The following is a 16,131-nucleotide window of genomic DNA, read 5'->3' as shown; positions in this document are numbered from 1 at the left end:
CCACCTGTGAGGCCCCATTGATCATACAAAGTTATTCCTATACACAAGCGGCTACAGACTCAATAGTATTTTGCCGCTTATATCGGCAAACCTCTGCTGTTTGTGGGTAATACAAGAGATTCCGCAGCAAATGAATATTCACTTATTATTTTAAACACAGCAACACAATGAATTTGATTTGTCCTATAGGATTCTTATTTTTGTTGAACAATTATTTACACAGATGGTCTTTTTTTCTTTGGATTCCGTTTTTCACCTTTTTATAATACTGGCACTTGGATACCGGGACTGTTCTTCAATATCAGCACATTGGGAATTGGTGTTTTTTTTTTTTTCTTTTCACATTTTGTATAGGTAGTAGATGTATTGATTATATTTGCTCAGATAACACTCCCCTACAGCGGGAGCCTCCAAGCGTATATAGATTGGACGGATCTGACCACTAGCAGCTCCATTCAATCTACAATATCTTATTATGTACTCTTAGCGACCATCACTAGTTTTATATTTATTGTTGAGTATAATTTTATTGTGTATTTTATTGGGCAGTGACAGGCTTGTATTTTATACTGTCTGGGGATATTGGCTGGTGGTTCCTGCGCCAAGCGCTTGCACTTTTGGCAAGAGTCGAAGTTTTCTCTGCTACAACAGTGCAAGAGGCCGCGGTCGGCGAATTCGACTCGAGACCCCCACGCTGCTTACACACTCTGAAAAGGCTTACCCGCACTTACTAAAGTGGCGATCCCTCTTGGGGGCCACCACACCAAGCACTTGCACTTTTGGCACAATTTGCAATTTTCTCTGAACGCACCTGCACTTTGCGGAATCTGCCTAAGAACACCCCCAAGCCCAGCTCCAGCGCTGTGGCACGCCAAGGGGAGGGGCGGAGCCGACAGAGGGACGGCGTTCGGCGTCTTTACGCCGCCTCACACATAAAAAATGTACACGTACCACGGACGGGTCCGGCGGTACAGAGGACACGCCCGTCTGAGCCCGTATGGGCCTGGAGGGACCAGAGAAACCAGAGCGGTCAACCTGGGTCTCATACCTCAGATCTGCGAATCAAGTATGATTCACAACAACTGTTGGCACTACAAAACAGGGGTACAGATATCCCTGGTACTATTTTAACCAAAGCTTTTAAACTTAAGATTTTTAAAACACCTATTTTTAACCATTCGCCACAAACCATAGATAGCACAGACCCAAAATATCCAGAACAAAATAAACGGCCCCCGAAAAGAAAATCCCTCCACACTGACTTAAGATGTGCCTTAATAAACGCCAGATCGGCAGTTAAGAATAAATTTGAAATTCGCGATTTATGCATAGATAGAAATTATGAATGTCTGTTCATTACGGAATCATGGTTTACAGAAAAGTCCAGGGTAGACATCGGGGAAATGCTCCCACCAGACTACAAGATCATCATAAAGAACAGACCTAACAAACAGGGGGGAGGGATAGCAATTGTACATAAAAACACAATAAAAATAACAGAAATTAACCTTCCTACGGAAAACCCATCATGGGAAACACTCACAGCACGTTTGAAGATCGAAAATAAATACACAATAATAATAGCGTTATGTTACAGACCCCCAGGACCCCGCACTCATTTCACAGACAACTTCATAGAATGGGCCACGGATCTCACAATAAAACATCATAGACTCCTTATTCTAGGGGACCTTAACCTTTGGTTCAACGATAAGCAAGATACCCCAGCCCAAAAAGTTATCACACAGCTCGACTTAGCCCAACTCACCTTAAGGGTCGACAAACCCACACATAAAGCGGGTCACCTGCTCGATCCGATTTTTGAAAAAAATCTAAACTTAACAGTAGAAGATCCAGAAGAATTGCTCTGGACCGACCATAGACTCATAGCCTTCGAACTCCACATCCCAATTAACACGAAGCAGCTAACCACAGGAGAAAAAAAAAAATTGGCGAAGAAATAACAACAACCTGACATATGACAAAATCCTACCTACCCTAGAAGAACACATCAGTAGAATCGACTTCAAACTGCCCTGTGAGAAACTCACATTACAATTTGACGACATCGTCAAAAAAACGGCGGACCAACTTGCCCCCTTGAGACTGGTAAAGAAATCAGGGAAAAAAGCACCGTGGTATACGAGAGAACTAAAAATAGTGAAAATAGAATGCAACAGACTAGAGAGGGCATGGAGGAAAAATCCGATAGAAGAATCACAGCTAAAATATAAGACCCAACTGACGATTTACCACAAAGCAATCTTTAAGGCCAAACAAGATCATTTTGCTAGCGAGATTAAAAACGCTGCTCAAAAGCCTAAAAAGATCTTTCAGATCATTTTCGATCTGGCTAACCCCGATGGCCTCAAAACCACCATCCCCGAATCCCAAGACCTCTGCAACGACATCTCAAAATTTTTTCAACAAAAAGTCTACAATATCCAAAACGACATCCTGCTAGCTCAACAGGCAACTGTCCCCCCCCATAGAGAACAACGTGACAAACCCTACTCACACCTTCACCCTATGCCCATTAAAACTTGAAGACCTAACAAAAAGCATGAAAAACATGTCCAAAGCAACTTATCCCCTCTCCAATATCCAAACTAAATCTCTTATTGAATGCACGACCACCATTGCCCCGTTAATTCTAACAATTATAAATGACTCCTTTCTCAGTGGCAACGTCCCTGAGACTCTCAAGTTAGGAATCATAACTCCCCTCCTCAAGAAACCAGGAGCAGACATAAATATAATGGCCAACTTCAGACCGATTACCAACATCCACCTAATAGCTAAAATCATGGAGACAGCAGTGGCAAGCCAACTCCAGCTGCAAGTAGAAAAGCATCGACTTCTAGATGAACACCAGTCGGGCTTTAGGCCAACACACAGCACGGAATCAGCCCTGGTCAGCCTATGGGATGAAGCCCTAGGGGTCGCAGACGAGGGAGGGGGGACCTGGTTGGTCCTCATAGACATGTCGGCAGCTTTTGACACTATCAGTCATCCCATCCTCCTAAATAGATTAAAAGCTGACATCGGAGTAGATAGCCACGGACTTACCTGGTTTGACTCCTTTCTGAAAAACAGAACTCAGAGAGTCAAACTGGGCTCATTCTTTTCCCCAGTCGAGAAGGTGGAGTGGGGAGTCCCTCAGGGATCTCCCCTCTCGCCATTACTCTTTAATATATATGTCCGACCTCTGCTCGCTATTCTGAAGGAGTATAACATCAGCTATGAGTCTTATGCGGACGATACACAGATCCTTTTGAGAGTATCGAAATCCGCTGATGACTACAAGCTCACGCAAGAAGGACTAAATAAGGCCAGCACATAACCACCTCAAACTTAACCCGACCAAGACTGAGCTTATTGCACTACATAAAACACCTGAGGCTGCCGCCCCGTCTATCTTTGGGGAAAACGTTGCCATCGCCACACAAGGAAAGAGTCTGGGGATAATCTTGGATCAAGAAATGAGCCTCCGTCCCCAGATTAAAGAAGTAATACAGAAAGCAAACTTCGCCCTATTCCTTCTAAAAAAAAGCCCTACCGTTTCTCCCCAACACATGCAGACAGGTTGTGGTGGGAGCTCTAGTCAACTCCCACCTGGACTATGGTAATGCAATGTATGCGGGGCTGCCAGAGAAAGATCTGGGAGCTCTGCAACACTGTCAAAACAGAGCCATCCGGCTCATCAAGAAACTAGACTGGACAGATTCTGTCACAAAAGCACGCAGGGAACTCCACTGGCTCCCAGTGAAAGAGAGAGTGCAGTTTAAGCTGTGCTGCTTAACACACAAAGCTCTCTACAAAACAGGTCCCATCTACCTGCAAAAAAAGATAACACGTCACCATCCTCCTAGAGAACTGAGATCCACCTCAGCCTCCCTTCTGTCGGTGCCAAGAACCCGCCTCAAGACAAGGGGGGACAGACGTTTCTCAGTATTGGCCCCCAAGATCTGGAACTCCCTCCCAGAACACATTAGAACAACATCAAATTACCTGGAATTTAGGAAGTTGGTTAAGACCTGGCTTTTTGTGTAGGATGATGTAGGGGCCCACCAATATAGCCGTCGACAAGCGCTTCGATCGGATTGAGTTCCTCTAGAGCGCTATACAAGGACTTAGTAACATAACATAACATAACATAACATGATGTGTAGTGCTGATGCTGAGCAAGAGCAAATCAACACATGGTAATTGTTCTTTATTCAATTATTGGCTCCTTTGAGCCTTTATTTAGGTGTTTTGGTGTAGATAGTGACTTTGAGTCGTGACACTCACTGTAGCCCCAGGCGGCAGGCCCCCCCCCCATTCATGTAACATAAATACTACAAGATTTGGTCTTTCTGTGACTGTCTGTTACTACTAGTAACTTACTAGACTTACTAGTTCACCTGAATTCTAAATTCAAAACGAAATCCAGCAGCAGCACTGCAGCAGCATTCAGCTTTGTCTGCTTTCCTCTGGGCGCCAGGTTTCCAGCTCTGGGCTCGGCTATCAGTCCTGTCTTCTGCAGCTGCTCCGAGACGAGTCCTGCTTCTGGCTGGGGGCGGGCTTACAGTCAGTCAGACTCAGAGGATGATCATTGATCAGTGCGGGCGGCGTGCGCTGCTATGGAAACTGCAGTGCCTGGACTCGGAGTCAGAAGATCACGTGAGAGAGGGGCCAGGCGACGGGCGCTGCACAGCATGAATGAATCTGGCTGTATGCAAACATTTTAAAGGGGCCGCCGCGGAGACGAGTGGGCCCCCTAACTTACAGTGGGCCCCGGCACTTGCCCGGGTTTGCCGGGTTCTGACGCCGGCCCTGCCCATTAGCACCCTTTCATTATACTTTCTGTACAGACAATGTAATAAGGTTGTATATGCCTCTATAATGCCACATGCTTATGTTGGCTTTAGCCGATCCCATGACATAAACGTAGATGATTCAAACTTGAATGCTTATTGGGGAGTCAGGAAGGATTGCTGGTGGCTAAACTGTCAAGTGCACCTCAAGATCTAAGCAATCTTGACATTGAATGTTAAAGGGTAACTGTCATGTTTTCATAAAAAAAAAAAAAAAAAAAACATTTTTAGCATATGTTACTGCTGGTGCAGCATTATGCATAAAGCAATCTTTAGTTTCTTCATATAGCACTGTTTTTCTTGAGTTTTTTGAACCCTACAATATGAGCACCTCAAGATGGTTCCTCTGCCAGTTCTCTGAGGTCATAACTGCCTTTCCTCACTTCACATACACACTTGTTGTAGCCAGCAGCTCCCTGCCAGCCAATCAGATTGGATTACTGAGAGACACGCCTCCTCACTCTGAAGCCTAATGCAGGCATGCAGTGTGAAAGACTGCCCCTCTGTCTTCTGTTTACAATGAGCTGGAGACAGACAAGCCATAGCAACAGTCTTTTAAGGGACAATAATGGGACAGGGGACACGAATGAAAGTAATTACAGATTTTTTGGCAATCATTAACTAACTCTGGTATACATGCCTAGCACTAATACTAACAAAAAATAATAATAATAATATGACAGCAAATATGCAGTTAAACATTTATGTTGACCATTTTCATGCACGGGCTTTGTACATTCTCTGTTGGTTCTGCCTCCTTTCTTCTTTCAAGTTCTCGGGATCAGCGGGGGTCTCAGTAGTCATATACCCAATACTGATCAAACCTTTAGGGCATTTTCTGTCTATTAACTTTATAATAGGAAAACCAAATTTAAGTAATTGGATAAGTGTCTGGTTCCTTCTGAGATGAATGGGGATACCTTTAGCTTGCTTTGACATCTGCAGGTCTCTGGTACTGAGTTTACCAGTTCGTTATCTCATCATAGCATAGTATGACATATGAAAAATGGTTGCCTCAAATCTGCGAGTATTCACTTTAGAACGCCTTTTTATGAGTTGTCTTATGCTTGAAATTTTTTCTTTTTTTTTCTTTGAACAGGCTTCCGGGTCATGATTTTAGCAGCCATTAAGGAGATGAGCACCAGCAGAGGTGTGTCTGCAGTTGGCATACTTAAATATGTAAGCGCCATGTACAGTTATGACATGCAGAGAAATCACCGACTGCTCAAAAAGACCTTGGATAAGCTACTTTCCAAAAAGATAGTGGAGCAGGTCAAAGGTCGTGGACTTCAAGGATCCTTTAAGCTAGGGGTGAATTACAAAGATCAGATGATTCGAGATAAACCTACAGTCCAAAAATTGGTGAGCTGTGATGGAGATGTATTTGTGTTCATGGTGACTTCTGCTTTACAGGGGAAAGGAACGTTGCTTGTTTTTTTATCCATCAGACGGGTTTCCCTTCCCAGTTTGCTGTTTACACCGTTGTGCTCCACACAGCTTTATTTGGTAGTGACTGTCTCTGTGATACCATAGGATCCGTTCATATAGCCATATGAGGGCTTATTTTTTGCGGGACACGTTGTACTTTATAATGCCACCATTTAATATGGCATACAATGTAGTGGGAAGTGGGAAAAAAAATCCAAATAGGGGGAAATTGGCAAACAAACGCGATTCCTTAAAGGTTTTGTTCCGTTTGCGGCAAAACTGACCTGTGCCCCTCATTCTCTGGGTCAGTATGATTACAAGGATATGACATATGTATAGGTTTTTATGTCTAAATAGTGTAAAAATTAATTTAAACTTTGAAAATAATGTATATATTTTTTTTCTTACATCACCATATTTTGACACTCATAACTTTTTATAGTTATATCTGCTGAGCTGTGTGAGGACTCATTTTTTGTGGGACAATCTATAGTTTTTATATTAAAAAAATATATTGGGGTAAGAGAAGCGATGAAAAAATGGCAAATTGGCCATTTTGACCCTTTTTTCCATTACGCCATTTGCCGTATTGGGAAAATATTTTTATATTTTAATAGTACGGGCGTATTCGGTCACAGTGATATGCATGATGTTTATATTTTTTGTTATTTATGTTTCTTTTTTCATTCTACAGAATGAATTGCTAATGAATTGCTAATTTCTTATTTAAACTTTTATATTTTATTGAATTTTTTATATAAAGTTTTTTTTTTTACTTTTGTTATGATTTTGAAGCTCGCATTTGAGCCTTCAAATTCCAATAATTTTTTTCTTTAATTCTAAATAATCATGGATTTTTTACATCCGTTTATTGCTCAGAATTGCTAATTTCTTATGTTGGCCTGCCACCTGCTGATGAGACTTAGGGCATTAAATTCAATTACCGACATCCTCATTGGCCACAGTGGATGCCAGTAAGAAGCCCGTAAGCGCGAGCCTCTGGGTTTTTCACCCTTTAGATGCCGTGATCTCACTTGATCACGGCATCTAGAGGCTTTAATTACAACAATCGTCATTATTGACGGTCGCGGTAATTAGCCACAGGTCTCTACTGTTTGAAACAGTGGAGACCCGCTGGCCATGGCTCCATGTATGCCCATCACTCCAGCTGGTAGCGAAGGGATTAAATGGCTGATTAGCAGAGATACCAGGAGTCCGACCCTGACCAATCAAATATTGACAGCCTATCTTAAAGGGAACCTGTCACCATGAAAATGCAAAGTAACCTACGTGCATCATGTTATAGAGCAGGCGGAGCTGAGCAGATTTATGTATAGATTTTTGGAATAGATTAAGTAAAACTTGTATTTATTTCATTCAAATTCCTGCTCATTCTGGGCTCTGAAGTGAAGGAGGCGGTCCTATCAGTGATTGACAACCTTCCCTCTATGACTGTGTATACAGAGATAGCTGTCAATCACTGATAGGACCACCTCCTTCTTTACTTCAACGTTTTCCTGAATCTTTTCCCTCAAAACTGTATGCCAATCTGCTCTTCCTGCTCTATCACATTCTGCCTGTGACTCAGACACATGTTCAGTGTGACAGGTTCCCTTTAAAGGGATTATCCAATTTCACAATCGGCCCCCAATGTTCCGGGCCCCTCACAGGTAACATAATTACCCCTCTCTCTGCGCCGCTCCTGGTCCCCGCACCGCCACTGCTGATTCGCCCTGTGCGCGGATGAAAACATCCGGTGTCGGGGGGAGCAGCCAATGGCAGGTGGGGATGGGGACGAGCCTCCCTAGCGCCACCCGCGATGCTAGGAAGGCTCTTCCCTGTCCCTGCATGCCATTGGTTGCTCCCTCCGACAACGGATGCAGTGGCGCGGGGACCAGGCGCGGCGCAGGGAGCAGGGTAAGTATATTACCTGTGAGGAAGGGGGCCTGTTTGTGAAATTGGATAACCCCTTTAAGGATTTCCCAGTTTGAAAGAACTGGCAAATCCCTCTAACCTTCATTGCTAAATTAGTCTTTATTGTCTGTATTTCTTCTGTAGTGGATGTGAGTGGAGGAGATACTGAATTCCATCTGTTTTGCCAAGAGTGTAGGAAGAAGAATTAAAGGGTATATTTTATAAGGTTTGTGTTGCCGTATCCGAGGGCAGAATACAGTAAACTAGTGACACAAACCCTGATTCAAACAACACATCGTTTTCTTAGAATCAGTGGTGAGCAGCTCCCATCACTGCTCGGAAGGACTAAGTCCAATAAGGTCACACCAAGTACATCAGCAGTTACAGTGTAACCAGAGTGATGCTCAATGATGGGCATACACAGTGGAGTTCTTGTATTCATGAGCTTCCAGCTCTATATACACAACCATCCTAAGCCCCCCAACTCTCCCCACCATCGTTAACAGCATGGCAGCTTACTGCCTACACACAGTTTAGGAAGAAAGCCATCAGTATTTCACGGGAGAGCAGTGTTGGCAGAAGCTCATCAAGACAAGGACTCCTGAGCTGGAGCTTCTAACCAGTGACTGTAGGACAACTGCATAAGAAAAAAAGATTATTGACCCAGGGTTTGAATCTGGATCGCTGTCATTAACTTATGTTGCTCTCAGATGTGCAACATAAATCTGGTGAAAGATTCCCTTTAAATATTTCACCACAAACTGTTCATGTCTCATGCTAATACATTTGATATTTTTTTGCAGAATACAAGATCTTCCAAGAGACTGCAAAGTGGTGGGACTCAACTCAGGGAAAACAATGAAGATCCTTCTGAGGCTGGTGCGGATCTAAATGTCTTGTCAAAAGATCATGATTACTGTGCGCTGAGTAAAACAAGTACACCAGAAAAAGAGCTTCAGGGCCGTCCTGCAAATAATGGAATGCCGGAGCGGTTAGATACCTTGCAAGGTTCTCCTGTGCCAGATGAGAGGTCTACTGAATCTACAGATTTAAGAACAAAGCAAGATGATCTGGACTTGATATCTCAGGAAATGGACTTCCATGACAGTCCTGTCTTCCCTATTAGTACCTCTGATTACCGTTTTGAATGTATATGTGGTGGTCTCAGGCATCCGGACCTCAAGGACCGAGTCCAGTGCTTGCAGTGCCATCTATGGCAACATGCTGAGTGTGTAAACTATAAGAGAGAAAGTGTCAGCACCACACCTTTCTATTGCCCACACTGTCTTGTGGCAATGAACCCAGTTCCAACAGGAGCAACCTTGATCATTTCTCCCAGTTCCATCTGTCACCAGTGGGTTGATGAAATTAACCGTCATGTTCGATCATCATCCCTTCATGTCATGGTAAGAATATTATTTGCTTTGCTTGTATTGTAGTGTAATATAGTATTTTGGTAAAACGTTGTACTATATACTTATACCATACATTATATACTTAATCGCATTGTCTCACTTCAGCAAATGATATTTATCATGTACAAAAATTAATACAGGGCACTTACTAATGTATTGTTATTGACCATACTGCCTCCTTTGCTGGTTTGATTCATTTTTCCATCACATTATACACTGCTCGTTTCCAGATGTTACAACCACCCTGCAATCCAGCACACTATAGGAAAAAAGCACCAGCCTATGCACAGTTCCATGGTCCCAACCACCTGAGAGGCCGCAGCTTTTCCTATAGTGTGTAAGCACGGCCACTGCTGCTGGATTGCAGGGTGGTCGTAACCCCTGGATATAAGTAATGTATAAAGTGCTGTGTCATAACTTTCTCTACATACTAAATGCTGAAGTGAGATTACTCCATTAATAATGAAGATGGCATCACTAGAATCAAATAATATCTTCAGTCTTCACTTTTTTTTGTACTTTTCCTTTTTAATCATTTGAAAAAATTACTTTGAAAAATGGTGTTCAGTACATAACAATACACGCCAATTAAAGGGAATTATCTCATAATTGCCCCTGTCAGGGGGTGGGATTTATTAGTCAGCAAATGTGTGAAAGCAGGAAAAATGGGAAAGCATACAAATTTGAGCAACTTTGGCAAAGGCCAAATTGCCATGGCTAGGTGACTGAGTCAATGCATCCCCAGGTGTGACTGTGTTCCACCAAAAGTGGTCCAAGGAAAGACAAATGATGAACAAGTGACCGGCTCATGGATGTCCAAGGCTCATTAATGCATGTGGGGACTAAAGGATAGCCAATTACTGTAACACAAATTGCTAAAGAGGTTTTCCAGAAGGGCAGTATTGATGGCCTGTGCTCAGGAAAGATCCATGGTGGTCCGACTCCCAGGACCACCTGCTGATCATCTGTTTGAAGAGTCCGCAGCGCTTCTCTAATGCTGCAGCTTCCTCATAGCATACCGAGCATAGCAGCATACATTGTATAGCGGCTGTGCTTGGTATTGCAGCCCAGGTCCTTTCACTTGAATGGAACTGAGCTAGAGTTGTTGCGATACCAAATTTTTTATTCGGTTTCGATACCATGAAAAAGTATTGCGATACTCGATACCATTCGATACCACGCGAAAAAAAATAAACCAAAAAAGCCACGTGCGTTCCGCATGTTTAAAAATGGCGAATCACGCAGTTTTTAATTTTTTTCTGTTCCGGCGTTCACCACCTAGATTTTTTTTTATATTTTAATAGTTTGGACTTTTCTGACGTGGCGATATGTAATATGTTTATTATTTATATATTTTATATATGTGAAATTTATTTAAGAACTATTTCCCCCCTTAGGCTACTTTCACACTAGCGTTCGGGTGTCCACTTGTGAGCTCCGTTTGAAGGGGCTCACAAGCGGCCCCGAACGCATCCGTCCAGCCCTAATGCATTCTGAGTGGATGCGGATCCGCTCAGAATGCATCAGTCTGGCAGCGTTCAGCCTCCGCTCCGCTCAGCAGGCGGACACCTGAACGCTCCTTGCAGCGTTCGGGTGTCCGCCTGGCCGTGCGGAGGCAAGCGGATCCGTCCAGACTTACAATGTTTACAATTAGTGGCGTCGCTAGAGGGGGGCGAGGGGGGGCAATTGCCCCCCCTATGTTGTTCCTTGCCCCCCCAGGTGCCCCCCCGCTGATTCCCCCGAGTGAATACTAATGAGCGCTTCCATTAAGGAAGCGCTCATTAGTACAGAAGGACCAGGAAGTGGTGAACGCTCTGTACTCACCACTTCCTGGTCCTCGGCTGTCGGCTGTGCAGGGCTGCGCACAGCGTGAGGTCGCTCTGTGACCTCACGCTGTGCGCGCCAGTTTAGAGCACGCACAGTCGACTGAGGAGGGAGAAAATGGCAGGCGGCGTCCGTCCAGGAGCAGGAGAGGTAAGTGTTTTTTTTTTTAATTTTATAAAAAATGTGGCTGCTGGGGGCATTATGGGGGCTAATAGGAGGCATATGCGGCTAATAGGAGGCATATGGGGCTAATTGGAAGCATATTTGGGGGCTAATTGGAGGCATATTTGGGGGCTAATTGGAGATGTATGGGGGCATTTGGAGGCATATTTGGGGGCTAAGTGGAGGCATATTTGGGGGCTAATAGGAGGCATATGGGGCTAATGGGAGGCATATGGGGCTAATAGGAGGCATATGGGGCTAATTGGAGGCATATGGGGGCTAATAGGCATATGGGGCTAATAGGCATATGGGGCTAATAGGAGGCATATGGGGGCTAATTGGAGGCATATGGGGGCTAATTGGAGGCATATGGGGGCTAATTGGAGGCATATGGGGGCTAATTGGAGGCATATGGGGGCTAATTGGAGGCATATGGGGTCTATGGGGCTAATTGGAGGCATATGGGGGCTAATTGGGGGCTAATTGGAGGCATATGGGGGCTAATTGGAGGCATATGGGGGCTAATTGGAGGCATATGGGGGCTAATTGGAGGCATATGGGGTCTATGGGGCTAATTGGAGGCATATGGGGTTAATTTGAGGCATATGGGGGCTAATTGGGGGCTAATAGGAGGCATATGGGGGCTAATTGGAGGCATATGGGGGCTAATTGGAGGCATATGGGGTCTATGGGGCTAATAGGAGGCATATGGGGGCTAATAGGAGGCATATGGGGGCTAATAGGAGGCATATGGGGGCTAATTGGAGGCATATAGGGGCTAATTGGAGGCATATAGGGGCTAATTGGGGGCTAATAGGAGGCATATGGGGGCTAATTGGGGGCTAATTGGAGGCATATGGGGGCTAATTGGAGGCATATGGGGGCTAATTGGAGGCATATGGGGTCTATGGGGCTAATTGGAGGCATATGGGGTTAATTGGAGGCATATGGGGGCTAATTGGGGGCTAATAGGAGGCATATGGGGGCTAATAGGAGGCATATGGGGGCTAATAGGAGGCATATGGGGGCTAATTGAAGGCATATGGGGGCTAATTGGAGGCATATGGAGCTAATTGGAGGCATATGGGGGCTAATAAGAGGCATAATGGGGGCTAATTAGAGGCATAATGTGGGCTAATGAGGCATAATGGGGGCCAATGGGGCTAATAAGAAGAATAATGGGGGCTAATGAGGCATAAGGGCTTATATGGGGGCTGATATGGGAGTGATGAGAGGCATAATGAGGGCTAATGAGAGGCATAATGTGTCATCCACAGATCCCCCATAACAGTGTGTCTTCCACAGATCCACCATAACAGTGCGCCTGTGCACTGACGAGAGACAGAAAGAAGGGGAAAGAATCCGTGGAAGCAAGCAGAGGACAGCACAGCAGACGACTGAATAGCTTCTTTTGTAAGTAAATTGTTTTATTATAACTGTATCCCTGCAGACCGCAACTCTCTCGTATTTTGTAATCTTATTTTGTTTTTGCCCCCCCATTTTTGACTGTGGTATCTTTGTGCCCCCCCTATATATTGTTCCTAGAGTCGCCACTGTTTACAATGGAAGTCAATGGGGACGGATCTGTTTGAAGATGACACAATATGGCTCAATCTTCAAACGGATCCGTCCCCCATTGACTTTCAATGTAAAAGTCTGGACGGATCCGTTCAGGCTACTTTCACAGTTAGAATTTTTTTTACAATATAATGCAGACTGATCTGTTCTGAACGGATCCACCTCCTGCATTATACGAGCGGATCCGTCTGACGGATCCGCTCTGAACGCAAGTGTGAAAGTAGCCTTAGGGGCGAGAACCTGGGATCTTTCATCCCTTGTCCTATTCAGCTCTATCAGGGTGAATAGGACTTCACACTGTCCCTGCTGCTCTGTGCCTTGTGCACACAGCATCAGGGATGTTACCATGGCAACCAGGGCTTCTGTAGCGTCCTGGCTGCCATGGTAACTGATCGGAGCCCCAGGCTTACACAGCTGGGGCTCCGATCAGAAGCTGCCACTGCACCACCAATGAGGGGGAGGGGAGAGGTCCCTGTGGCCACTGCCACCAATGATTTTAATACTGGGGGTTGAGAGGGGCCGGCGCACTGTGCCACCAAAGATTTTAATGGGATGGGGGGTTGAGGGGCACACTGAACCACCAATGATAAATTACCCCTTTATACAGGAGGCGGGTACTGGCAGATCAGCAGTTAACCCCTTAGGTGCCGCACCTGAGGGGTTGACTGCCTCTGATCGCAGCGCCCTGTCAGGGGCAGGGTGCCGGCAATGCGATTCTGCTGCCGGCACCCGCCTCCTGTATTGTGTTAGACTGACTTTCACTATCAGGCCATACAGAGCGGCGCCCAGCGATGTCCCAGCACTCACCATTAGTCCTGGGCGCCGCTCCGTTCGCCCGCAGTGCCCCATTACTGTCTCCTCTCCTGCTCCACATGCTGCTGATTACTATCGGAGCGATGGGAGGAGACATCAGCTTCACTAGTGGGCGTTCCTTCTTCCTGGCTGTAGCGCTGTCCAATCGCAGCGCAGGGGGAAGGAACGCCCACTAGTGAAGCTGATGTCTCCTCCCATCGCTCCGATAGTAATCAGCAGCATGTGGAGCAGGAGAGGAGACAGTAATGGGGCACTGCGGGCGAACGGAGCGGCGCCCAGGACTAATGGTGAGTGCTGAGACATCGCTGGGCGCCGCTCTGTGGGAAATGGGAATAGTCCTATCCGCCCCTCTATCCTCATTGGTGGCGCAGTGCGCCCGCCCCTCCTCCCCCCCTCTCTTCTCATTGGTGGCAGCGGCAGCAGCACAGGGGGGAGGGAGGACAGCTTCCTTCTCCCCGTGCTGCTGAGAGAACATGAGCGCACCGATAGCAGCGCGCTCATGTTCAGAGATACTAGGCTGCGCAGAAGCGCAGCCCAGTATCGAAAAAACGGAAATCCCGGTATCGTATCGATACCGGGACAAAAGTATCGATTGGGTATCGAAATTTCGATACCCGCAACAACCCTAAACTGAGCTGCAAAAGGCCACGTGACCAATGAACATGATCTAGGAAGAGGTAGCAGTGCCCACCATCTGATTGGCAAGGGAATTGGATCCCCCGTGATCAGATATTGATGACCTATCCTGAGTATAAGTCAGCAGTATTGAACTGGCTGGCTATGATAGAAAAGTGTCAGAACTCATGGAGCATTGCATTTTGCTATATATGGTGCACAACTGCAGATCAGTCACATTCACCATGCTGACCCCTATCCTCCACCAAAAGAGCCTACAGTGGGCATGTGAGCATCAGAACTGGACCGTGGATCACTGGGAGAAGGTGGCCTCCTCTGATGAATCCTGTTTTCTTTTACATCGTGTGGATGGCCTTTCCATCTCTTATCTGGGGAAGAGTTGACACCAGGGTGCATTATGGGAAGAAGGCAAGCCGGTGGAGGCAGTGTAATGCTCTGACCCATGTTGGTCGGAGAAACACTGTGTCCTAACATGCATGAGGATGTTACTTTGACATATACATCTACTGGAAGGACAACTGTCTGAAGATTTGTAACTGTGAAACTGGCTGACCTGTTTTATGTGCGCTGTTAATAAGTGGCCCGTAATAGGTGTGTTCTTCGTACCTTTAGGTATATCAAGGTGTAAAGAAACATGGATTCCTACAACCACAGATGTTAGCAGAGCAAGACGTAGTCATAACCACTTATGATGTTCTGAGAACGGAGTTAAATTATGTAGACATTCCTCACAGCAACAGCAAAGATGGCCGGCGGTTCCGGAACCAAAAGCGTTACATGGCAATACCGAGCCCGCTTGTTGCTGTGGAGTGGTGGCGGATTTGTTTAGATGAAGCACAAATGGTGGAATGCACAACAGCAAAGGTAAATGGTCTGTGTAGCAATGTTAAAACTGGAAGACTGGGGCTATCTCATGAAGACTGTCCACGGGCCTATTGGGGCATTGTAACATCAGAATGGATCCCTGGCAGACCTGGCCATTTAATTAGGGGCCCCTGCAGGGGAACGGTCTGGCAAGAGGTGACTGATCCCCTGGGGATCGATCAGCCGGACTACTATCAATCAGCTGATCACTGTCTTTCATTCCAGAAGGGGTTGACTGTATGAGACAATGTAAAAACATTAACCATGTATGGCTCCGTAAGGTAGCCTGCCTTTTCTGTGCTTTTAAACAGCTGAGACCTCTGTAAGAAATGTTTACTAACCCATGTGTGAATAGTCTTTGTTTAAAAAAAAAATGAAAAAATTATTTGTGGATTTTTTTTTTTTAGATATAAAACTAGTTTCTGTCTAAAGTCTTTAACATCTTATTTTACTGGCGTTTTAGCATGACAGAATCTCATTTTTTAAGGGGTTTTCCAATTTTTTTGACAGCGGGAGGGCTGTGTGAAGTAACAAAAAAAACGTCCCTCACATTTTAAATGTCCCACAGTTACCACGTTACCGCTCCATCCCCACCTTTCCCGTCCCCACTGGAACTGCAACTGTCACGTGCCATTGAT

The 16,131-nt window shown here is 45.4% G+C and overlaps 1 protein-coding gene across 3 annotated transcripts in view; it reads left to right on the top strand.

Annotated features, from left to right (window-relative positions):
* The window catches only part of SHPRH (SNF2 histone linker PHD RING helicase), a 139,748-nt gene that overhangs the window by 52,631 nt on the left and 70,986 nt on the right, over nt 1-16,131 (top strand). For all 3 annotated transcript variants that reach the window (XM_044292552.1, XM_044292551.1, XM_044292553.1), the window contains 3 exons: nt 5,959-6,221; nt 9,005-9,607; nt 15,242-15,493. In XM_044292552.1, coding sequence (XP_044148487.1) covers nt 5,959-6,221; nt 9,005-9,607; nt 15,242-15,493 — 1,118 coding nt within the window. The remainder of the gene's footprint in view (nt 1-5,958; nt 6,222-9,004; nt 9,608-15,241; nt 15,494-16,131) is intronic.

This window comes from Bufo gargarizans, chromosome 4 (genome assembly GCF_014858855.1).
Source record: "Bufo gargarizans isolate SCDJY-AF-19 chromosome 4, ASM1485885v1, whole genome shotgun sequence".
Classification (NCBI taxonomy): domain Eukaryota; kingdom Metazoa; phylum Chordata; class Amphibia; order Anura; family Bufonidae; genus Bufo; species Bufo gargarizans.
The sequence above is the reverse complement of the archived record's forward strand: the minus strand, read 5'-3'. Positions and strand labels throughout refer to the sequence as shown.